General features: G+C 45.1%; 5 protein-coding genes across 5 annotated transcripts; 3 read left to right on the top strand and 2 right to left on the bottom strand.

Moving 5' to 3' along the window:
* Positions 1-5,830: 5,830 nt before the first annotated feature.
* Positions 5,831-6,886, top strand: N7496_009111 (uncharacterized protein; the record flags this gene model as incomplete). The annotated part of the gene is made up of 1 exon (XM_056702030.1): positions 5,831-6,886. One exon carries the CDS (start codon positions 5,831-5,833, stop codon positions 6,884-6,886), a length of 1,056 nt encoding a protein of 351 aa, XP_056554093.1.
* A 2,195-nt stretch (positions 6,887-9,081) lies between these two features.
* Positions 9,082-11,539, top strand: N7496_009110 (Zn(II)2Cys6 transcription factor; the record flags this gene model as incomplete). Its single annotated transcript, XM_056702029.1, has 3 exons — positions 9,082-9,437; positions 9,497-10,321; positions 10,393-11,539. 3 exons carry the CDS (start codon positions 9,082-9,084, stop codon positions 11,537-11,539), a joined length of 2,328 nt encoding a protein of 775 aa, XP_056554092.1.
* A 3,054-nt stretch (positions 11,540-14,593) lies between these two features.
* Positions 14,594-15,247, bottom strand: N7496_009109 (uncharacterized protein; the record flags this gene model as incomplete). Its single annotated transcript, XM_056702028.1, has 1 exon — positions 14,594-15,247. One exon carries the CDS (start codon positions 15,245-15,247, stop codon positions 14,594-14,596), a length of 654 nt encoding a protein of 217 aa, XP_056554091.1.
* Positions 15,248-20,959: 5,712 nt separating this feature from the next.
* Positions 20,960-21,396, bottom strand: N7496_009108 (uncharacterized protein; the record flags this gene model as incomplete). The annotated part of the gene is made up of 2 exons (XM_056702027.1): positions 20,960-21,001; positions 21,064-21,396. The coding sequence occupies 2 exons, from the start codon at positions 21,394-21,396 to the stop codon at positions 20,960-20,962; spliced, it is 375 nt and encodes a 124-aa protein (XP_056554090.1).
* A 1,415-nt stretch (positions 21,397-22,811) lies between these two features.
* On the top strand, positions 22,812-23,248 carry N7496_009107 (uncharacterized protein; the record flags this gene model as incomplete). Its single annotated transcript, XM_056702026.1, has 2 exons — positions 22,812-23,144; positions 23,207-23,248. The coding sequence occupies 2 exons, from the start codon at positions 22,812-22,814 to the stop codon at positions 23,246-23,248; spliced, it is 375 nt and encodes a 124-aa protein (XP_056554089.1).

Genomic DNA, 23,248 nt, shown 5'->3' with positions numbered 1-23,248 from the left:
ACTGTTTGAGTGCGGATTTGATAATGCTTTTTCCCTACTAGATCCAGCAAAATATAGGGTTCCAAATGGCATGCACTTGAATCACATTTCATCAGGGTATACACACGTCTCCAAATTAGGTGCTCACCACATGCATTTTCTTCAGAACCTAGCTGGGCATCGCGATTATCAAGCATCCTGTTTGTGACGGAGGATTTAACTCTCTTCTCCCCGTTCCGTTCAGCGGATGGAGAAGCGTCATCTTCTAGGAGTTGAAAGAGTCCCTCAGCGTGAGTCTCTCGCCCCGACAGAAGTTACTCGACCACATCCGGGGCTATTTCTCGACGGCAGTAAAAACAATGTCGGTCTTGTTGAAACGCTTGGTGAGACCACGCTGAGAACGGTCATTGACTGACACAAAAATCGCAGTTTTATTAGCCCTGGCCCTTTTGTTGCGAGAGACCTTCTGTCTAGGGACAGTCAGTAGCTTCTTTTCAAAAAATCTCTACCAGTAAGCGCTTAGGGCTAAAACTGGGTCTTCTTCCGTGTCTTTCACCACGGGCTTGTCTTGTTGTTGACGGTGACCGGCCGTTGTATGACGTGGTGGGTACAGCTAGGTGGATCCTCATCGTCGATCTTGTCCCCCTCCCACTTAGATTCCCGAAGCAGTGGTATAGCATTTGGTAGAGGTCGGCTTGTGGGACTGGGTTGATCGTCGAGTAAGGTGGATTGGGAGGGACTATAGTTGGATCGTGTAGTAAAAGGGCTTCGGAATTATCCAGACGTAGGAGGGGGTTATTGAGGATCTTATTCCAAGATTCGAGCTCTCGGGGTTCAGAGGTATGGTCTGTGTAATATAGACTGCCGCTCATATTTACACCGGATCGAATGTCCTCGAGATCTGCGTGAGCTTACACGGGAGGTTCCATACATCAGCAACGAATGGAAGTGGCAGTAGAAAGCAGGAACCATGGGCGGCACAAACGAGAACCGTATTGGCCTACCAGGGTTAGTCCTCTACAGCAATAGTACAGCCCTTGTCATGGAAGATCCAAATCAAGATGAAGACAAAAGCTTTGCGGATGAAAAGTCCGGACGGTAAGTTGGCCAGCGTGGATTAAGCCAGGTCGCCAGGGCAATGAATGACCATTTACTGACCTGACTTCCAACCAATCGGAAATCTGCCCGAAAGCTACTGTTACAGTCTCTAGCGTCCTTTGTATCTTTGCGTCCGCATGCTAGGAGTAATTATTAGGAAATATTACATTGTATCCTGGCCTCCAGATAACATGTTGTAATCCCTTGTGACCTGAATGGGGAAGAGCAGACAGGTAGATCGAGGATGAAAAACCCTGGCGACCGTTGGTGACCCGTGCATTGACTGAAGCGAGAGGTTCGAGGAGTCCTTAAAATCACTCCAAATCGCAAACCTGCCATGGCCAAACGGAACTGAAGCATACCTGCCAAGACATTTGCATACCATCTTGTTGAAGTAGTGAGCTGATGCGATGAGGCCTTTTATGGAGAATGTGAAGTCATTGTGCTACTTGCAGACAAATTTGCCTTGATAATGATGTACGGAACCCAGCCTGATGGAGAAGAAGCAATATGTCAATGCTTTTGGCAGCCAAAAGACTGAAAAATGCAGCGGTTGAGCCTGTTTCCCAAGAAGTGCCGCTATTTGGCTATCCTTTTTGATACTTTTTTAAGCCTCACAGTTGTAGATACATTGATGGGACAAGCTTACTCGGAGAGCCACGCTTGTTTAGAATGATGGTGATTGATTTCATAAAATTTGAAGCTGCCTCGGTCGGCCGCTGAGGCGTTTCCGACAGCTTAGATTGCGATGTAACGAAGTTAAAAATCGCGATGGAGAAGGTACTGGGAGTTTTTTAATTGTGTCGCCAATGCTGCCTCTTATTTCCAGCTGTTTTCACAATTTACTATTGTCAGTTTTGTAACCATTCCAACTCCGTGCACTGTGTTGCCCTAGCTCCTGATATTTATCTCACAGCACTAAAATTGAGATTGCTATGGTACGGGATAGAACATCATGCGATAAGTGCTCATATTGAAGGCGTGGTTTGTTCACTATCTGCACCATCTATGAAGTGGCTTACCTAGCTATTCCAGCTTGAAAGTGTGTTTAACATGTCTCTTCACACACATCGTCGGTCATATCTCACGAATGGCAAACCTTGCTTCGGTTCGGTGTGGTCTTCGACATGCGGGACTGTTCCATGATCGTACGCAATATGTCTTTACGTGCTGCGACTTTCCATCTGCAAAGGTAAACTGCCAGTAGCCTCATAAATGAAGCTCTGCTATGTTGGAAGCATTTTTTCTACATGTAATGCACTCTGTTTCAAAGGGTACTATGCATTTTGGTGTTCTTTTATAGTCCATGTCACTGTATGCATGTGCGAATCAGTTTCTGGTGATAGGCAATATCATATTAACGACACAGAACTTGCTCCGCACCCAACATATTATTTATATGAGACGTTTGTCGTTTCTTCCCTGCATAAAAATACGATATGACGAATATAACCGTTGCTGTAGCATCCGCAACGTTGGATTTCCCCTGATTCTACCACACCCATTGATTTTGACATGGACTCAGATCCTATAAGCCTCAAATTGCACCAACTAGGGTCAAACTTACCAAGTGTTTAATCTGCTAGGACCAGGGTGTTGTGCTAATCACACCATGTAGGCTTACCACTATAGCTCCAAGAGCATGTGAGCCATGTATGTGAACATGGAAACCGTGACTATTCATCAATAACGAAAAGCGTTATCATTAGGAATATCTATGAGACAAAGATTCCATGCACTAACGAGGTGCGATCAGGTAGGAGAGTGCGCAATATACAAGGGAGCCATTGTCAGGGGACATTCGACAACACCATGGCTGTAATTCGTTGACTTGAATGTCTGGTCGGCCTCCCTTGCCTGCAGTCAAGGGTGAATCTAATAACTCTTGCAATGTATGAATTGATCCGGTCAATCCGCCCTCGCGTTCATATCGAATAGCATTTAATCAGTCTAGCGTCATCAATAGAGGTATAAAGACAACCATCTCCGGGTTTGATGAACACTTTTTCTTCCATCTCTTCGCTCACCGACGAGAAGTTGGCTGTCTAGTCTTCTTTATTTTCAAGCATAATCAAATTCATTACTAATATTGACCCAATATGGGAAGCTTGCTGGTCACTGCAGAGACCTCCCAAAGAACTATGAGTTGGTTACTCTAAAGAACAAGTACGTAAAGCTTCGCTGGGATTCGAGTGTTCATCTTTGATAAACCTATTTGATACTTAGCTACATTCATGGCATACAGACGTTCTACATGCGCATTGGTTCTTTTGAATAAAGGCCCAACATCAACAACTGCAATACATGCAGTAATTTCGTACACTGAGATTCAATATGAACTGGAAAAGGCGCACCTCCAGAAACGTATTCTAGGCTGAGAAATGCGTTTGTGCATGAGACGACTAGCCAATACACAATATGGAATGCATTGATATAAAAAAAGTTTACTTTCTATTACCTACGGGATCTTCGGCTGTGGGATATCTTCAGTGCCCAGAAATCCGGCGAGTGCACAAAAGCCCATCGACAGTGGTTCTGGGGTAGGTTGCCCTGTCACAGTAAGGTCGCTGAGCCTGGTCACCACATTTGGCCTGGTTCTGTCGGAATGTATGACCGTTACGTAGATGCGGGCCAAGTTTGAGGAGAGGCTCAGCCACTTGACTATAACAGGTCTACCCTACCTTAGTGATACTGCCGTGACCACAAGCTTCAATGCAAGCTCTAAAGCCGCAATTCTGACTGGTATTTGATGCAGCTTTTGCAAACGGCATTGGGACCATGACCGTGATTCTTGATTGGAAAGGGAGTTACGACACGGATGGGTTCAATGGGTCGTGTTCTTTCGATCGACGCCAATTTCTAGATGATAATACTATCTAAAACGAATGTTGAAAGCATTAGCAGATCCATGGCACCAATTCTTCGATTTTACATAAGCACTGTATGGTTTATTTCAAAACCAAGTTCATTTCTTGTGACTTAACAGGTGGATCCGAATAAACTTGAAAAGTGTATGAGATTCACGATCAGGTCTATATCCATACTTTTACTAGTAGCCCATGATGAATGTCATCTGCCATGGCCGACGTACAATCGACATTATATCCTGCGCTATCGTCACGGTACGAGTATCTCTATCTCTTAAGCGTATCCCTTAGAAATCTCCCTTGATTGGACAAGACTGCTAGCTCCTTCCTAGAGGCATTACCCCCTTCACGAAACACCTGTCGGACATAACATCATGTTGTTCCATGGCGCGATGGACCGAGTGTCCCCGCCATAAACGTGCTCTGGGATAAAGCACCCACAAACTACATCTAGTAGACCTGGGAGAAAGCGGGGACGGATAGTTTGCGATACTCAGAATACCCCTGATTCCGCTTGGTGGTCTAAAAGACATATTTTGAATCCAGATTCATGCGAAAATGCGTTATTTCTACCTGAAATAATCGACGAGTCATCGTGCCTTTCCCTTCTCAATATGCGTCGATCATCCTCTCCTTACGATTATTAGACACAACCAAGCCCGTGGTTCGTCCTTGCGTTCATCGGGTCCAGGAATTTATCGTTCGGAATGGTCATCGCCCTTTTGCTGCAGATAACCCCGCCGCTTTTCGGAGGTGGATCCGATTGGATGGCTGAGGACCCATCAAATGACCACCACGTGTCGGCAATGGGCGAAAAAGTTTAATTCGAGATTCATTAATTATACCATCTGCAGTCACCGGCACGGATGCAGTCCGTGAAGGTTTCTACGTTAAATTGCGTTGAAAATTTTCTAGGAATGGAAGTTCTCATTTGAATTAGAAGTATTGAGTAAACGGAGTGCCAGGTGCTTCTAGAGCAAATCACCTCCCGCACTTTCCGCAGAAGGGAACTCGGTAAACCTCCTATTTCAGACCAAAGCCTATAAAGTGCTTGTTCCTCTCCATTTGCTTTTTCATCTTTGCCATCTCCCTTGTCCTTCCAATTTGACCCTAGCGCCCACTTTCTCCGATGCAGCGTAGATCACCCCGGTTGATGCCTTTGTTGCGAGGTTTGGGCCTGCTGCAATGGCCATATGATAGTTACATGTCTGTATTTAGCTGGCCACTGGAATGTCCTCTCACAGAAATCAGGATTTTTGGATCCAACATTACTCGCCAAATATCTCCAACCAGTACGCCCTTGTTCAAAACGACGGTTGTATACTCGCTTGGCTAGATCTCTGAGGCACGCGGCTATGTTGACCCAAATCATGCCGAGGCTTGGAATTTTACCCTGAAATCGCAAGTGTTTGGCCCAGGCCACATTACACCAAGACCACAGCTGTGATGGTCATAGTGCGAGTGGCCAAAGTACTTCAAACCGGTTCCACAAGTCTTTCTGCGCTATGAGATCCATTATCGTACAAACAGACTATGTCCAATAGGCCACGCTTGACAGGTTTAGCTCAAGAAGTCAGGGGGAGCTGGATCTGCGTCATTGTTGAGATTTCCCTGAGTCAATGTACCTTTTCAAACACAGCTTCTACCTTTATGCAAACATTCCTTCACGTCTGCTTGCATGCCTTATTGGCCCGAAAGCCCCCTCCTGAATGGATGTAACAAAATGATCTCACATATCAAAGAATGTTCCTATTTTGGAGCACTTTTGGGCATGGCATGCTTGCGTGAATTCAAGGCGTCATATAGAAAGCTGCAACACCGTGAACTTCTCGCCGGACCTACCACCGCCCATCTGGATACTTCAAAACTCACGATTATATACCATCATGAATTTGACCGGTTACTGCCTTCTTGTCGCTCTAATGCCATTCGTTATTTCGCGCGCGCAGGCTGTTTCGGCTGATTCATCCTATCAAGCCTCGACTACTCTGCATGACCACATCAGCAACCTCTATCAATTCTCTGCCAACGGTTCCTTTGTTGACAATATTGTACTCCGACATAATGGCATTGTCTTGGTGACTCGCATCGACGTTCCTGAGGTGTGGTCGATTGATCCGCGAAAAGGTACAGCGTGGCTTATATTCGATTTTCGTGGTGAAGACGCTGGAATTTCTAGCTGTTTTGGTATCACAGAAGTCACCAAAGATGTTTTCACAGTAGTGACTGGTGGATTTGACGTGAAGACATTCTCTGCCGTTCCAGGCTCATTTAGCGTCTGGAAAATCGATTTTACATCTCAGCATCACAACGAAACTATATCTGACTGCCAAGGCACGCAAAGAGTCCCCACGGTTACCAGATTGGTTGACATTGTCGAGGCCAAGGCGCTTGGAGCCTCTACCTTGTTTAGAAGCAGAGTGTCTTCGTACCTTCTCCTTTCCGAAAGTCCCAGGGGAATAATATGGAAGCTAGATTTGCGAACATCACGTTACAGCCCGGCCCTTTCCGAAGAATCGATGCTTCCCATCACTGGTGGCCCGGCTATGGGGGTGAATGGGATCAAGGTATTTGATAGATATCTCTACTATGCGAGTGTCACCAAAGGCCAGTTACGTCGGATACCTCTTAGCGAAACTGCAAGTGCGACCGGCCCCTCCGAATTGGTCATAAACAAGTCTGGAGTTGACAATCTGGATATATCCCAAGACGGAATTGTTTATCTGGCAGCCAGCACCGAAAATCAGGTACTGAAACTTACCACCGAAGGAAAGATTCTTGAGGTTTTTGGAGCCGGAAATTCAACGGCCCTCGCTGGACCAACCTGTTGTGTACTAGATAGGAGGGGAAGTAAAGTCTTTATTGGGACAAATGGGGGACAATTTGCTCCGGTGAACGGGCGCTTTAAGGAGCCAGCAAAGGTTTCTGTTATCCAAGTTTGATTACATGTTTGTATACAGAGTTCTACTCTTTTACGCTAAACAAATTTGCCATGTTGTGCCAGAGAATTTTGATGCAGTGAGCGGGTGGATAGATGGCCCGTTGGATGAAAGAGCTTACTTTGCGACCCGGGTTTAATATTTTGGCTAGTTTGCTATGACTATGTTCCGTTGAATTCATTGCCACCATTGAGATTTATCCAGTTTTTGCCACGGCTGATTAAGAAATGGAATCTTTCCTAGTCAGGTGTTAATCGCGTTCAATGGATCTGCCCAAGTTCCCGAAATAATCGACTCCCGAAACATCGCAAACGACGTTGTAGTCATGTGACCGCACCTCAGGAACGTTGTTGGCATGGTTTCCTTTAGCGTTGGGAAGAAATATTTTGTTAATATAATGCAAATTCTGGATCGTCCGCTATATTCCACGGATTTGTCCTCAATTCTTTTTATAACGGTCTAGACGCATGGTTAGCAATTGAGATACAGAATATCCCCTACCTTTAGCAGAGCCACTCTTTGTTTTGAGGTCAGGTGAAATTTATCTGTCACGCAATGACAAAACGCAAGGGCCTTTGCGTCTCCTGCCAAAGGCTGTATACTGTATGATAGTAAGGCAACATGGTCCAAATCCCGTCTTCGGTACGGGAGGAATTGTTATTAGTTGGATGATTTAGCCGGCGATTTGGGTGGAGAAAGGCGAATCAAGCTGATCAAAGCCACGGGTAAGAGCTTTCTGTCTCTTTCCAAAGTTAGTATAGCGTGTGATAAATGCTTGGCATTACGGTCCCTTGCGGCTGAGAAAAGGTTGCAGCGCAATTCAAATCCCGTCATCGGTGCAGGAGGAATTCCTATTGGTTGGATAATGTAGCCGAAGGCTTAGGTTGACAAAGGCGACTCGATGGTGTGTGTCATCTGTGTCAAAAGAACGCTACCTTCCGTAAAGGGAAAAACGCTGTTGGTCCTGTCCACTTTACTACCGAGAAGCTCCGACCTCGATACTTACTTTGGGGGCACTTTCTCCATCCCAGATTACCTACCATTCCGTATCATTCGATATTCATTGTCTCGATACTTGCCTACTATCCATTTTTGAAGTAGGCCCGAGCTATGTAGTCCATGCTGTTAGCTTTCTCACGGCATTGAGACCTACTTAAGGTCAGATGTCAAGTGTTGTTCCAGCTCTTCTGTTCAGGTTCCAGAGACTTGGTACTTTTTGAAGCCCCTGGCCCTAGAGGGGACGCATCTTATCTAGGAAGCCTAGTGGCGATTAATAGAATCCTGTGTATTCATAAGACCGTCTACCACTTACTTGTAGAGGCCGTACCTTAATATTACGTGGAAATATTACTCTACGCGATGACCAACCGTTTGCAAAAGTAATTACTGCACCAGAACATTAGCCTTCACGGATCAATTTAGTGAGTCTCAGGCCTCAGACTTCTATCTTACTGTGAGCGCCACGCACAGACTCTCACTGAACGAAATGGACTCATCCAGCATGAAATTAGACTAAATAGTGGCATAGTTTGACTAGTGTGTGTCTGTGGATTTTGAAAATCGACATTAAAATGCAAACTTGTGAAAGTTTCGAGGTCACAATAAGCGGAGGGTTTCAATGCCTCGAATAACTTACACCTGTGTCCGTCAGATCGCAGCTGTTCTATAGAGACCAACTGGCAGGATATAGACAAAAGTCGACCATATGGTGTCTGACGCGTGACCCCACGGCTCCCTAGAATCAATTGAATGCGCCGGCAAGAAGGAAAAGCTTCTTGTTGTCTATCATGATAGCTAACTACAGGAAACAAGAATATCGGAAATAAGCCCCTCTGCGCTCCCATATATCCCTTGGATCAAATAGTAAACACGGCGGACGTAACTAGGGAGCCCCTGGACGTTACTGGAGAAATGTCGATTTTTCAGCGCTAGGGTGCATACCAACTTCATGATGAGAGGCATGTTCGATCATCCTGCTGCAGCTTTATTCTCTTTTCTATTCTCTAGTACTTTTGCTGTGCATTTGTTACGGCTCCCTTGTTTGGTAAGTACTTATAGATTAGCTTGATGCCTCGAAGAAAACACAGAGAGCTCAAAAAACTTCATGTCATCGCGAAAGCTGAACGGACCTGTGAAAATCGAATGGAGGTTTGGCTGTACCGGGTGCAGCCTTCCCGCCACTTATTTCAGATACAAGTATGGCGAGTCAGGAACCCTCCCAGGAACTGCTCGACTCCCCGTTGTTCCAAATCACCCCGCAGTTTACATCAGCGCCAGCCGGCTCCCACTCATCGGCGCTACCTAAGTTCCCTTACCGACCTGCGGGCAGTCAAACGGGATTCCTTCGTCGAGTCGGCAACTCTATCGTAAATCCCAAAGTCCCCATTCCCCGAGCGGCTCACGCCGAAGCCCCGGGCAAGCTCAGAGCTAGGCAAGCGTGTAGCCACTGCCGAGAGCAGAAAGCTAAGTGCACCGGACGCCAGCCGTGCCAACGGTGTGAGGAAAAGGGAGTCGATTGTATCTACGGGCTTCGCAGCCGGGATGTTTTGGATCGGTAGGTGGAGGCCTCCATCACTAACAGAGACATTGTATGCCTCTAAACGGACTCCATAGGAAAATAGCAGAATTGTCTGCCCAGAATCAGCTTTACCGAGATCTAGTTTATGAGATATACCCGGGACTTGACATTTCGTCCGCGCAAAAAGTCCAACATGTCTTTAATGACCTAGGAATCGAAGTGGAACCCACAGTGTATTCAAAGGCTCGGTCTGCCAGTCCAGTCAATTCATGTCTTAGGACTACAACGTACGACACTAAAATCGGAAGCGTCGATATCTCATTTACAATCAAGGGTCATACAGACGAAGATTTCAATAGTAGCCAACGCCTGCAAGCGATGGGCTTTATTGGCGAACACTCTGCAATAGCATGGCTTTTTGAACTTACGCGGTACCTTGCCATGAAATCCGGTCTCGGGCCGGGGGACGAAACCTACCCGCCGTCAATCTCCGCGATGAACTATTTTCAAGACGAGGCCAAGCTCGAGACCCTTGAAGACGGTTTTCAATGGACTCGACCACCCAGAGAAGAGGCAGATCAACTTGTTAACTATTATCTTCGAACTATTCATCCCGAATTTCCAGTGATTGGAAAGCTAACGTTCTGTTGGCAATATCAATCCTACTTCTCGAGTCCTAACGCCAGGCCTGGAAGGCGGTGGATGGCTCTATTGAATCTTGTGCTTGCCATTGCTGCGAAGATCTCCCCATTAGCAAGAACCTATCATGGAAAGAGCACAGGACACCACGGTATCTACTTTTCACGCGCATGGCAATTAGGCATTGATCACGTCGCCTTGAGGGACTCTCCAGATCTACAACAGGTGCAAGTGGAAGGTCTTGCAGCATTCTATCTCCTGAGCATAGCGGAGATCAATAGGTTAGTACCTCGTTATTTTGCTGTGATTGTCACTGATAAAATGTGTTTGTGAACTAATATCTCGATACTAGGGCAGGGCGAATGCTTGGCACAGCTATTCAATCTGCAGTGGCAATGGGGCTTCATCTCCGTAATTCGTCAATTGAAGTCCAATTCTCGACAAGAGAGATTCGCTATCGCGTGTGGTGGACGCTCTTCGTGATGGACTCCTCGTTGCAGGCGATCACTGGTCGCCCACCCAAGACCGACACACGTTTCTGTACCACGCCGATACCGATGCCTTATCGTGAAGAGGACCTAGCGGACAACGCTATAAGGCACCTTCACGCTGATGTTTACGCACGTAACCAACTTTTGAGACCATTTCTTTTTTTCACCGGTATATCCGACCATATAACAGGTCCAAGGCTAGCAGGCGGCGATCAAATAGCTGGTTCTGAGTCGCGTAAGGCGAATTCAGATGAACGAGTTACACAAGAAGTAACCAAGTATGGAGCTACTACGACTTCGGCAACTTCTGTGACTTCCAAGACTTCTATGACCCCTAAGATCTCCCTGTTCTTTGTTCATACCGTGGACTTGTCGCACCTGACACACAAGGTTATCGGAATCTTGTACTCTCCACAGCCGCCTCATATATCTTCTCCGGATCTTGAGATTACCATCTCAAGCTTTAATGATTCAATGAATCAATGGCTTTTACACCTTCCGCAAGAGTTCAATTTCACCACGACCCATAATGTGCGGTCTTGCTCACCTCAGACTGTAAGTCTTGGGTTTCGCTTCTATGCTGCAAGGATCGTCGTCAACAAGCCATGTTTGCATTATCTTGCCTATGATTCAACTAGGCCACATCCTCCGCAATCTTTCCATCAAGCTGCGGCAAAGCTCTGCGTGCGAGCAGCTTGCGAAATGCTAGACCTTCTGCCATCCACAGTCGATCTCGCCTGGCTCTATGGTACCACCCCATGTTGGCTGGTGCTACATTATATCATGATGTCTATTACTGTCCTTATGATCGAACTCTTTTTGCACTCTGAAGGTCAATCTAGCGAGGAGAGAAGCGTTCTCGTGCAGGTTCAAAAAGCTTTGCGCTGGCTCAAATTCATGTCCAACAGTGACACCTCCGCAAAGAAAGCATGGCTGATCTGCAATAATATCTTAGCGCAACATGAGTCACAAAACTCTCCTGTCCATGAGATTCAGAAAGGCCAATGAGCCTCTGTGCTCTTCATCTCTTACTATGACCTATTCATTTGTTCTTGAGTCTGTCATTTACGACACTGAAGTTTGAGACCGAACAGGAATCGGTCTTACAAAGTAGTAATTGCACTCAGAATATTTCCAATAGCTAATGATAAGGGTGTCTGATAGCTATGCATTTTCTTGCCAGTTGAAGACGTATGCCATTCACCCCCTGGTAATTTTCGAGCGCGGAAATGATGAAATCGCATCATTGCCCGACATGGTTCATTCATTCATTCACGTCTTCTATCCGTTAAATTCGTAATGAATTTCAAGTACTTAGGCCTTTCTAAACCTTTGCCTCAAGATCATAGGTTGTCTTATTGAAGCGATCGGAATGAGATAAGAGCAAAATTTGAGCTGTTACAGTAACTATAATTTCAAATTCCATAACAATGCATTATCATAGACTTCGGCTATATACTGAGCTCAGTATTTTCGTGAGCGATCGAATTCCTTCCTGTTGAACTTCCGACAGGCTAACAAGCTGTACGTTGCTGTATTTAATACAAAGTATTGCGGGTGTGGAGGTAAGGGGGCCTGGGGCGCCCTAACATCGATCAAAAGAGATACGGGCCATAATGGAAATTGAAAATTGGACATCATTCTCCATCTACCAGGCCAATTTGATCTCCCACACGAGTTGTATCAAATCATTTTTCGCCTACGGTGCACGGATACCATGTGGCGCCCTGATAAACTGAGACAGAGGCAAAATGTCTTTTGTTAAATGAGATCTCCTCTTGTGATAGATAGGCAAAAACAAGATTAATGGACTTCTCTTCTGGACCTTTACGAGTGTAGCAGGAGAACTGACCAATCGGTAAAATAGCTTGAGAACCAGATATGTTGATGCGCGTGGACCGCTGTAGTCCTTGAGTGAAACCGGCGCTAGCATGAGTCATGGAAATGCAAGCCCCTCTAGGATTCAAATTATGAGCTCACGCGTACTGGATCTATGGAGATATGCACACTTCGCTGAAGGCAGACTTACAGCTAGGTCTAGATTTTGCCCCTAGATAATCCAGTGATCCTATAGGAAGTGACCTCGGACTTTAGGAACTCTTCGACTCGTATTGATATACCAAAGGGGAAGCGCTCGAAACATTTTTTGCGCCAAGATGTGGGGTAGCGGTAGCGATCAAGGGTCATCACAAACACGTACAGTACACTGTCAGGGATTTCTCTACTATTAGTGATACTTCCTACGCCGCATCCTACATTATGAGGCACTCTATATCCAAATAAAGTAAAGCCTTATGGTTAAGAATAACAGCTCCTCCCCTGTCACCTAAAGCAAAAATTTGGTGAACTCTAATATAGATTATGAGTATATAAAATAGGTTTCCAAGGAATGGAGAGAGGGATATTAAATGATGTAGATGTTGAATGTGAAGGGAAGGAGATCGAAGGTCAGTGAATCGGTGGGTGCGCTCGGAGTGATTCGAAATACAACTAAGCTCCCAGGATAGCCTAAGCGGTCGGGTGTCACTATTTCGAGTAGCCTAATCAAAACCAAAATCAGTGCTGGTCTGATGCAAAATTATTGAGCAATTTTTTTTGAAACTTCCGTATCATGAACATGTATGTAATGAAAATCATGCTCACAAAACTACTAATCTAGCGAAGATCTTGAAAATACATGTTGGTCGCCGACGTTTCCTGGAGAGATAAATCCGCAGAATGTCATGCTGACGACGTAGTCAACTTTTGACATATATATCGAAGTGTGGTCCATCGAGATACTTACCAACAGAGACATTCTATACTTTGATTCTATAACAGATTGAAATAATATGCTAGGAGGTTACCTTCGCATATAATTCCTCGTTGATAGAATACCCCCGTCCCCAGTGGAATTAAAGATATCAAAACGAATTTATCCAAGAAATAGCTCCAAGTCGAGATTCTTTACGCTTTAAATTAGCCTACATGCGTATTAATATTCACACAAAAAGTAATCGCAATGCTGGCAGCCCCTGGTCGCAACCCAATATATCCCACAATCCAGTAATTTCCCAAGTCTCTCTCCGAATGCATGGGTTGAAGCTTGCACCTGGAACACACGCTCTAAGACAGACTTTCTGTCGAGGAGCCACAGCTGTAAAATCGAGGGAAAACCGGGGAACTAGATGAAAGTGGCGAAACAGGTGTAGTGGGTCGCGAATTTGTGTGACTATTTGCCGCTGAAGGGACTAGCTGCACACATGTCACGCTAGGTGGGGTATTGTTGCGCCGAGAGAGCCACACGGAGAGACACGCACGGGGCACAAGCCCCTGCTTCTTTGTACGTAACAGTTCACAAAATGCCTGCAGAGGTTAATCAGCTTAAAGCTTCAAATACGGGCTCGAATGCCAACCTACCCAACCGTCATCAAAAACACGAGTCAGGACAACCTCATCTCCCTGGTTCACCCCTAGCTGAGTATTTGGGCGTGGGAGGAACTCCATCTCGATACGATATACGTTCAATCTTAGTAGTCCCACACTCGGTGACTGGCCGCTTCCGTGGCACTCGTCAATCGTTTGCAGGGATTTGGTCTCTGATCCTCTTAACGTATCGGAACTCTCGCTTGCTGCACAGACATCCTCTAAGTAGTCTGTATCTGGTGATATTGGCCTGCGAGGTACGTTGATTTTCAATCCACTTTTATTATTGCGACGAGTCCGCTCGACAATTATTGCTGGCGGTGGGGGCCGAATTTTTCTCGCGACTCTGTGGCTTATATCCGAATGAGTCTGTTCGTCGACGCTATCACGTGGCGAGCCTCTTGGATTCCTCTTTAAGGGATGATAACCTTGCTGTTATGTCCTCGTCCTTCTCAACAAGCTTTTATCATCATCCCTGTGTCTCCCTAGTGGATCGGAAATCCAGCGACGAAAATTAGAAATTTTCCTGACCATGCGCATAGTAATCCGGATCTTTTGTTCAAGAAACCTCTCTATTAATGAACGCCTTGTCTGAAACGTTGTAGCACTAGAGTTAAGACACGTTTTAGAGTTTGATTTCGCCGAGGAAAGGGAAGCTTAGATTGCACTAATCGCTTCAGCACTCATTGCCAGGAAACCCGTCGTAAGACCTTTGGATTGAGAGAGGGCTGCCGCAAAGTGTTGCTTCGGAACGGTCGGGTTAATGGTAGGCTGTTGGTATGTTATAAGTATAGGTTTCTCTCGCTCGGCCTGTCGCTTGAACCAACCCATAATCATGAGTATTATGAGAGAGGCAACAAGAAAAATAACCAACAGATGGTAAACGCGAGATTCTTTGAGTGCTGATTCTTTCCGTTGTGGTAGATTGTTCGCCACCGATGTTGTAGACGTGACTGGAAAGTCGAACGTGGTTGCTGATGGGGCTCCATTTGGTAGAGTAATTGAGGAACTCTGAAAAATATCTGTCGCCATGGCTAGCTTCTCTGTAGAGCCCGGAATTCCGGTCTCGGCGAGTCTAGCTGTATCCCACGCTGGTGACTGTGGCGTACTTGTCACTATTGCATTTGTAACCAAAGGCGCTACCTGTAAGGTGGTAGGGGCTTGGTTAGTCTGCGCACCCTGATAAATAGTATCCGCTCCATGCGAATATTTTGCTGGATGATAGAGTCCATCATCGGCGGCACTCAACGGTGTTGCATAAGCCTCCCGAGCATTAGCGTTGGCGACTCTTGTTTGGGACATAGCACTCATGATGAACACATTAGAAAACGGAATAGCGCGTAGCTCTCATGAGTGAAACAAGAAAGGGCCTGACAAGTTCTCGCAATGCGTGCAGTCGGTTTTGGTCGCGTTAGTCAACTCTTTATGCCCCACCATGGATAGCATAAGTATGTTGTTGTTTACGCGATCATCCTGGTATGTTAAATGATAGAAACTCCCTTGACTAGTGTTAAAATAGTATCATAGTAGCTGGAATGTGGGATCTTAGAGTACTGTACTCCTGTGCAAGTAACCGAAGACTCTGATGGGACGGGATCACTCAGGTGAATTACGCTTTGGCTAAAAAGAATTAGTACAGCATCAAACAAGCAGATTCGGAAAGCAAGAGATATTAAAATGGCACGGGAGGAAGAGTAATATATCGCTATAATGGCAAATATATCCAAATGAGGTAAATTATATACATTCAACTTGATACAAAGCTAGGTCCCTGTTTATGAAGCTGTGAGGTAAATGCTTATCCCTCCTTCGGTCATGCCATGTGAACTTTACGGATAGTATTAACTGATTTTTCAAGTTTATATAAACGTCGATTTGACATCATTCTGGAAATCTAACCCTAACATAGGAATATGCTTTTTCTTTGTAGGGGTTAGCCGCAAATAGCATAGGTCTGGTTAAAACCAATAGTTGATTTAACGATGAACCTGTTTGGAGTACCTAATGTGGACTCTTTGATCCAGAACTGGCTGTAATGAGCGAGTGAATATGTACGTCGCAAGAATGTGTCTCCTTGACGGTCTTAGACCGCGCAGAGTATAAGCCTAGCTAGAACAAAAGATGTTCATCGTTACTTTATGACTACTCGTATTTTTTCTGACTCTAAATTTAACATCATCGTTTCCTCCTTATTTGTACCCCTAGCTACTTCACAATAGCTGGAACACAGGGTATATTTTCTACAGCATCCTTCCATCTAGGGGGTTAAATGTAGCGGTAGCTCTTCCGGCCAATAGGTTCCCTTTCCGCCTACCCTTCCGCTCTCGCAACCAGGATAGAATACATACATATGATCATTCCTAACTGAATATGAGGTGAATAGTGCAATATCCAATATAGAGGTGCATTCACGTATATATCCAGTCTAATACCACTATCTGTATATAAGGCTAGTTTTAACAAGGAGCAGCTCTGAGATGAAATTTGTGAGTCACCGGTTAGGTTAGATTTTCTGTTCTCCCTCCACCTTTTTCTTGGAAATGCATAAACTATGCTTCTAGTACTATAGCCTGATTTTATATTCGCCGCGCTCTGTGGTTCTGTTGCGGGGGATCCCCAGTCAAGGAATTAGATATCGTGCATAGTTCCGTTCATGTTGAAAATCGTGCTATAACAAGCGATTGCATTACAGTAATTACTTCCTCTACAAATTGCACTGGCCCCGCTGTTCAAAAATTCTCATTCTATAAAATTTGATACCCGCCCACCCATATTCCGCTTTCGCGAGATATGAAACATTTTCATATAGAGCTAATATTGATTGGATGCAGTTACACATTTAGTGAGAATGTTCACTGATTTGAAATCTCCCCGACAATAACTCTTCCATTGGGTAAGAATATCCCTAAAATCCAAATCGTATCACCATATATTCAGAAAGACTGGTCTTGCCTGGGTTTATTCAGGAGGCGACGAATAAACACAATCACCTTGTTATATGACAGGCTCATTGTTCGAAACTTCGGATTGTGCCCTTTCACCTCTGCAGAATGCTTCTCGGTATCGAGCTGTTCAACGATGGATGAATGCACGCTGAGATTGCTCAAACTCGTATGCAATGCGGTGGAATGACATAAATTTCTATCGGAAGTGTCGAGAAATGCACCAAAGCTGACCGTGCGCCGCAAGCTCAGTATATGCATCTTTCTGTTCGAATTTGATGTCGCAATGGGTGGGCTTGGGATAGGATCAATCAAGGTCCTTTCACATAAGCTGTCCACGTGAGGGCTCTGTGGACTGAGAGTAGTGGGAGAAATGGACAAAGATTCAAGGGAACACGATGAAGTCAATGACTCCGTGTCTTGATAAATAGTAAATGCCTCCCTTGATCGCTGTGAACTTCGTCAGGAGATCTCCATTTTGATAATCAAATCGGCGATATTCAGTTAACTTACCATGTTTCCTCCGGGCGACAGTCGCCCTAATGAAATCCCGTAGGAAAAGCCCATGCTATCTTGTGGTGGGCAAGGTTATTTTGGGATGGAGATGGGAGTTTGGAGGGATTCTTGCGCTAATATTGACAATTTATAGGAAGTACAGTTATGTACATACTTTAATTTATTGTCTTACCGATCGCCCGCAATCCAAAGATTAGCAAGGGACATTAATATGCTACAGTGAAATGAAGTGAGATATTTCTAGCCAATTCCACCCCCTCAAACGTCCTTGACGGAGATGCTCCGTAAGGGGATAAACGAAGGGCGACTTACGTGGAAGAATGAACTACAGCTTGCTTATCGAAAATCATTCTTTGGCTTATTTTATCCCATTCTCATCCATTGAATGACACTACCGAATTCCATTGGAAAATTCTAGGCACGTATATTGCTCCATTACCAGGAATCCGGTAGAAATTTTGATACTGTGTGCTTGAAGTATTAGGCCCTTGGCTTAACCGGTCAAAAGGTAATAGAGCCCTGGTATAGTCAAAATATGTAAGTATTAAAAAGAGAATGTTATATGTGCTTTCATGATCAAATCAACAAGTCCCGAAAGAGCTCTTTCAAGCGCAGTGGGTATGAGATCAAAGCGCCTAGTCTGTCGCTAGTTCAGTCGCTAAACACTCCGGATGAAGGCAGGCCTCATAACATCAACCCCCTTTTATGTGACCTAAAGGTTAAGGGGTAAATCTGAAATGAATGGGTTTCTGATATGATGCTTTCGCTCTATTAGGGCTCTGATCTGATATTGAAAAGATACTGCCACGATTGGCAAAAGTCATCTGCTGAGGAAATCTTCCGGCTGTTACCGCTCTCTGATCGATTGTTGAGATTTTTCCATTGTGTAAGACTGCAAATCAATACGATGTATTCTCCTGACGTCTTTCGAGCTATCGATTGTGGTTACGGTGTTTATCCTAGGGCATTTTAGTATTATGGCATATGTTATATATTGATGCAACATCCTTATCCAACAGCCGTTATATATCTTTTAACATGACTTTTTCATTGATGCTGCGCTACCTGGAGCGCTTGCTCAATCTATTGCAGTGTTGAGTCACGAGGAAGTGCTAAATTAGTAACTGGACGTAGGAAATAAGACGTATAACAGCATTCACGTGTTCTACTATACCATCGCGCAGTGTGAGGGACTGGCAATGACCCCAAGTAATTGGATGGAAACTATAGCTACCAATAGCCCGCACTTCAAAATACCCTCAATTTTTTTGAACTACATACTATAAACATTTATCGACTCTGTCTGTTCTCGCAAGCTGAGTCGTAAATGCTCGCAAAACAGCATTCTATCTATCTATTGAACTTAAGCAGAATGAAACTGTATATCCGCGATACCGAAGTGCAAATATTCCTGTGCAATTCTCTGCATTTCATAATCGTATATCCTGAGGACTGCCACACCACTAGCAAGCAATATTGTCTTTCTCCTTGCTTTAGCTATTCTAAGATTGACCTTTCGAGCTTAAAAGACTGTACCTGTAAATTAATCTACGTTAGTATCTACTCTGTATCATAGGTTCGGGCAAAATCGTTATCTAAACATTTTATCATGCGAAAACCAGCCCAGAGATGACGATTCACCGAGAGGAGAAGGTAGGTGATGTTATGGTTTAGTCTCGATTTGAAAGATACATTGCTTATACCACGGCACTTGGAACTGCTAAATTGTTCTTGAGCAAATAACATATAAGCCGCGCTACAGAGTCGTCCTGCGCGGACAAAGAGAACTGCTCGACACTGTCATACTATAGAAACTCGAGAGAGGATCTCTCGGCTTCTATTATGCAGTTATAACCCCAGAACTTTCGAGCTAATACGATTTGAGTTTCTCTCTAGCCGGCTTTTCCAGGGCAAATGGCTCCTCAAGTTTAACCTACATATATTAACATCACCGAGAGGCAGTTGAATATGTCCTTGAACTTCGCTGGTGTTCAAACGCTCGTGTTCAATCTAATTAAGTGCAGCTGTTTGGTTTTTTAGTCTGGTTGGTTTCTCTGCTTAGATTACCTTACCGTGCCGTCAACCTTCTTCTTCCGTGGTGGTCATCTTTGCAGTGAAGGATGTTATATATAACATTGACCTGAGACTCATCGCAAAGTGTAATTCAGTAAGAAGACTGCTTAAGACCCCAAAGAATGTAGTAAGCATCAGTATGGCTTTTCCTCTTACCTAGGAAGGATATTTTCGGCGTAAGGGATAGCTGCAACGGTAGCAGAAACGCCATGTTAGAATAGTCGAGTATACTAGAGATCGTCGCAGAAGGGTTAGGTATGACGCTGTTGCCAGGTTACCTAGTGAATAATTTCCTTTCTGCCGACAACTGTACAGGGCATGAGCCCTAGATGACTGTGCATGGGTCGACTATTATGCGATCATGTTTTGCGTGACTTTTTTGAACATTGCGCCCTTGGATACAATGACTCAACGACGATTGGGACTTGTCTGCCGATATCCCATCACATGAGTATTATTAAGCTTACGAGACTGCTTCGAAGTAACGATCTTAGACGTGAAACTCAATGCAGACCATACTGTAGGTAGTGAGTGGTTGGTTCAGTAGGGGCAGATAGGTCAGTGTGGTTGAGTGATTTAATTAAACGAGGGGTTGATAAGCCACTATGGACCAATTGATTGGCTATCGATTGATCGGCTGTCTTGCAGACGCCACATGGTTCTCATTTGACGATATCCCCTCCAGCCAATAGGAATCCGTCCCGATAAGCAGTGGCGTCTCAATGACTATACTATTTCGGGCCCTAGCCGGGAATGCCTATGGGCCCCACCCCGTCGATCCTATTTTCATAGCGCCGAACTAACTTGACAGTAAGGTAAAGTACTTTAGTTGCTCTCGTGGGACAGGGAAGGGACATAGCGCTTGCTTTCATCTTTCCAGGGTTGAATCTTACGGCCTCGCTCAAGGACGTAAGTCGTTAGTTAGCATCTCTTCACCAATTCGGACTTTGAGTGAATCAAAGTTTCTTGGTAATCATGAAAAAGACATTCAAAAAGGTTTTCGAGGTAGCGCACCCGTGGGAACAATAGTCACACATTAGCAGACCGAAACCGCTTCTTAACCTACTGTAGGAAGAATGCCAAGACCCTCAGAAGCTGAAAATACGGTTTCCGGCTTACGTCCAAAGCCCGACCAAGGAGTACATGGTGCTTTCCAATACACATAAAGTTTTTAGGGAGCCATCCGACTATACGTCGTTATAGCCTACTATGCATAGATATGCCTATGTTAAATGAGGAGAAGGGTAAGATACGATTGATATTAATTAGTTTAACCAGTACAAAAGGAATGGACGGTTACCACAACTCGGCAACCAATAAAGCAATTCCGCGGATAAAGATCTCAAACAGTAAGCACCTCCTAGGTGCCGCTAAAGATAGGCCCGTATGCTGTTGACGAGGACAAGACCTGTTACTGTGTCTCTCAGCTGCGCAGAGCTCAATAACAAGCGACGGAGGTAAGCGCACGGCTGTGGTAGCTTTGAAAAGCCCTTTAATCATCGAACTTGTGCTTGTCGTTGGAGACGGCGATACACTGTACCGTAGAATTCGCTTAGTATGAAATACAGACTAGGCATTAAACCAGAGGGAGCTCACCTTGTTGCCATTGCCGGGACAGCATGCGAAAGTTCCCTTGCACACAGCACCGTTATCTTCATGGGTATGGCAGAGGCCTTCGCCGCCTCCACCTAGGCCGAGGGTTCCCAGAACCCCATCAACGGTACCGACAAGGCTATCAACAAGATTTCCAAGCTGTCTCTTTTCGACCGACGGATCACCCCCAGGGTAGATGTTGATCTCCGAGCAACAAGCCAGGATTTGGGAGCCGCATTGCTGCGTGATATCGAGCGACTTAGGTGGATCACTTTGGCCAGGCATAGCAGCTGCGGCCACCGCGAAGGTAAGAAGTCCGATAGTTGTAAAACGCATCTTGATCACGTAGCTTTAGAAGCGGTAGAAAGAATGAATGGAGATATGATCTTGTGGAGGAAACTTTGGATTGAGAGGAACTGTAGTGAGAAAAAACCGGGAGAACAGGCACGCTTTATACCTCGTCTCACCCTAGTCGAAACGATACCATTAACATATATCCTTCATAGGTAATTTTACAAATAATTGACGCTATTCTGTATGATCTGCCTCCCCTCCCTTGCCTAAAATCAGGAACACTGGGTCTGTGATCCAGAATTGACCTTGTTGACCTTCGCATTCTTCGTGAATAGTGCTGTCCTAGCATTCTAGGGTGAAGTGACTACGGCTTTTAAACCCGTCAAATAAGCTATTTACACCATGTTCTCCCTTTCCGTAAGCTATAAGTGTCAATACAGTATAACGGGGTAGAGTATTCTGGTCACCTCCGCTATGCATTCTGCGGAAGTCCAACGCAGAGTTACAGTCCCATGCCGTTACTCTATAAGAATGTAACTCGATCATTTCCAGGAAACTTCTGTCACACTCTCAGCAGGATGCGTGGTAAAGGATTCTTGTCTCCCATTATATTGATCCCTTCCAAAAATGGATATACCTCCTTTTCCCTCGTTACTATTCCGGACAGATCGCTAGGAGAATATTGAAGGCAATAAAAAACTCACTTATATGTGTATGAGATTGCTTTCGGACTGAAAATCCACTACTTAAATACTAAAGGAGTTTTCTGACAATGATTTGATCGAGCTTGTCTAGCTATAATTAGGGGTTGCGTAAGCACCAGGCATTCTTTTGCTTGCAATATGTCTGAGGGCAGAGTGCTAACCAGGAACCAGGGGCATGATATTTCCGGTACCACCTTATTTTGATTAATCAGGCTGAGATCCCGGTATCTCATTTCCAAGATAATTTGATAAGTCGCATTCTCATGGACAACAACGCGTCAGACTTTGGGTTAGCATCCAGGTTACCAAGAATGCAAAGACGGATATAGCCAAAATATTCTATCTCCTAATGCACTCCTGGAACTCAAGGCCACAGTGATAGAGGTGCAACGTTTGAATAGATTTTATCAGGGTTTTAGTTACCGATATCAATACGCCCTTGAACCCTTGAATGGATTGCCAGTTTCACTTGCCAGGAATGCGAACAGAGGCTAATCCTGGATGCTTGGATAAAGGATCATAGTCCGAGCGAAGGGCGAAGGAAGAAAGTATTCGGAATGGAGTCAAGGAGTCTTGAGAAGGTAGCATAGTGAGGTAGGACGGTTATTTCCTGAATGGTGGGGTGAGACGAGGTATAAAGCGTGCCTGTTCTCCCGGTTTTTTCTCACTACAGTTCCTCTCAATCCAAAGTTTCCTCCACAAGATCATATCTCCATTCATTCTTTCTACCGCTTCTAAAGCTACGTGATCAAGATGCGTTTTACAACTATCGGACTTCTTACCTTCGCGGTGGCCGCAGCTGCTATGCCTGGCCAAAGTGATCCACCTAAGTCGCTCGATATCACGCAGCAATGCGGCTCCCAAATCCTGGCTTGTTGCTCGGAGATCAACATCTACCCTGGGGGTGATCCGTCGGTCGAAAAGAGACAGCTTGGAAATCTTGTTGATAGCCTTGTCGGTACCGTTGATGGGGTTCTGGGAACCCTCGGCCTAGGTGGAGGCGGCGAAGGCCTCTGCCATACCCATGAAGATAACGGTGCTGTGTGCAAGGGAACTTTCGCATGCTGTCCCGGCAATGGCAACAAGGTGAGCTCCCTCTGGTTTAATGCCTAGTCTGTATTTCATACTAAGCGAATTCTACGGTACAGTGTATCGCCGTCTCCAACGACAAGCACAAGTTCGATGATTAA

The sequence above is a fragment of the Penicillium cataractarum genome, assembly GCF_028827025.1.
Source record: "Penicillium cataractarum strain IBT 29864 chromosome Unknown utg000007l, whole genome shotgun sequence".
Lineage (NCBI taxonomy): Eukaryota > Fungi > Ascomycota > Eurotiomycetes > Eurotiales > Aspergillaceae > Penicillium > Penicillium cataractarum.
The sequence above is the reverse complement of the archived record's forward strand: the minus strand, read 5'-3'. Positions and strand labels throughout refer to the sequence as shown.